Source organism: Dendrobium catenatum, unplaced genomic scaffold (assembly GCF_001605985.2).
Source record: "Dendrobium catenatum unplaced genomic scaffold, ASM160598v2 fragScaff_scaffold_976, whole genome shotgun sequence".
Classification (NCBI taxonomy): domain Eukaryota; kingdom Viridiplantae; phylum Streptophyta; class Magnoliopsida; order Asparagales; family Orchidaceae; genus Dendrobium; species Dendrobium catenatum.
In genome coordinates, this window is record NW_021319438.1 from 1,129,925 (window position 1) to 1,131,126 (window position 1,202).

General features: G+C 32.4%; 1 protein-coding gene across 1 annotated transcript; it reads right to left on the bottom strand.

Annotated features, from left to right (window-relative positions):
- On the bottom strand, positions 1-910 carry LOC110093106 (bifunctional riboflavin kinase/FMN phosphatase-like). The gene is made up of 3 exons (XM_020817893.2): positions 716-910; positions 566-649; positions 1-467 (listed from the first exon to the last, which is right to left on the bottom strand). The coding sequence occupies exons 1-3, from the start codon at positions 767-769 to the stop codon at positions 321-323; spliced, it is 285 nt and encodes a 94-aa protein (XP_020673552.1). The 5' UTR covers positions 770-910; the 3' UTR covers positions 1-320.
- Between the last annotated feature and the right edge of the window lie 292 nt (positions 911-1,202).

The following is a 1,202-nucleotide window of genomic DNA, read 5'->3' on the forward strand; positions in this document are numbered from 1 at the left end:
TGCAGTTTAACAATGATAAAAACATCTTTTTTATTAAATTTAAACAGCATAAGATTGTTTTATTCAAAGTATGCTCGCTATAAAATACCGATTTAGGCTTCGTTTGTGATGGCTTTGTTACTGCTTCTTAAAGTAACTTTCTAGTACAAAAACTAAATTTTTTGTACTAGAAAGCTATTTTTAGAAGCAGAAAAAAAGATGTCCCAACGAAGCCTGAATGTAGTGGGATAAAGATTTGAGGTTGTTGTTGCTCGCTATAAAATCGTATAGTTCTTGACAGAGATTACAATTCCAAAATAATAATTGCTTTATCTCCATCATTAGCAACAATTGTTCAATTGAAGAGAATTTTTCAAATATGGATCATCCTTGTAACCTGCATACATTGGAAGTTCAAGAGCTTTCTCTGCTATCCTCCCATCATGGTGGATTCTCTGAATCAAGCTCTCAAGTGATGGAAAATTAGCCTACATACATTAGAAAAATAAAAAAGAAATATTACTCTACATGGAAAAATTGTGATAGGTAAGCAAATAAATTTTTTTTTTTTTTTTTTTTCAAATACCTCTGGTCTTATATAGCCCACAACAACAAGCCGAAGCTCCTCCCCATAGAAATCGTCATCAAATTCATGGAGAAGCCATGGCTCCTGCAGGGAGAAATATTTTTACTTGAAAAATATGGTGAGCGAAGTTCTGCAAATGAGTTTACTAACCACAGTCTTTTCTGTGTTATTGAAGTATGGATTCCATCCTATGCTCATGACCATCTTATAGATACCACGAGTAGACAGTCCAGCCCAGCCAAAATAAACACCAGATGTATGTTCAGATAATAAACCAGAGATGTTCTCTGGTGGCAGATTAGCTGTAGTAAAACCAAAATGAAACAGATCAAATGATAAAAAATACTATGAATAAAAGGAACCAAATCTTGAAAAATAAATCACAAAACTAATCAGGTTCTAAGCAACGCAAACAAAGGTTTATTTAGTAAAACTATCAAAACTTGTGATTCTATTCAAGCAGTGCAAGGCGGCATATGCAGCAGGTCAAAACAAATCCACCTGCACAACATTTCAAGATCCCTAAAATTATAAATGATTCAAAAAATAAATTAAAGTGCCATCAACATTATCATTAAACATATCGCAATTATTTGGGTTCAGCTTTATGAATTTTTATTTTTCAATTATTATGTTG

Bases quoted from the DNA above. Each gene is read 5' to 3' on its own strand.
- LOC110093106 (XM_020817893.2), bottom strand. From the start codon at position 769: ATGGTCATGAGCATAGGATGGAATCCATACTTCAATAACACAGAAAAG. The intron at 650-715 runs GTTAGTAAACTC...TTCTCCCTGCAG, and splicing joins ATAACACAGAAAAGACTGTG to GAGCCATGGCTTCTCCATGA. The intron at 468-565 runs GTATTTGAAAAA...TAATGTATGTAG, and splicing joins TGGGCTATATAAGACCAGAG to GCTAATTTTCCATCACTTGA.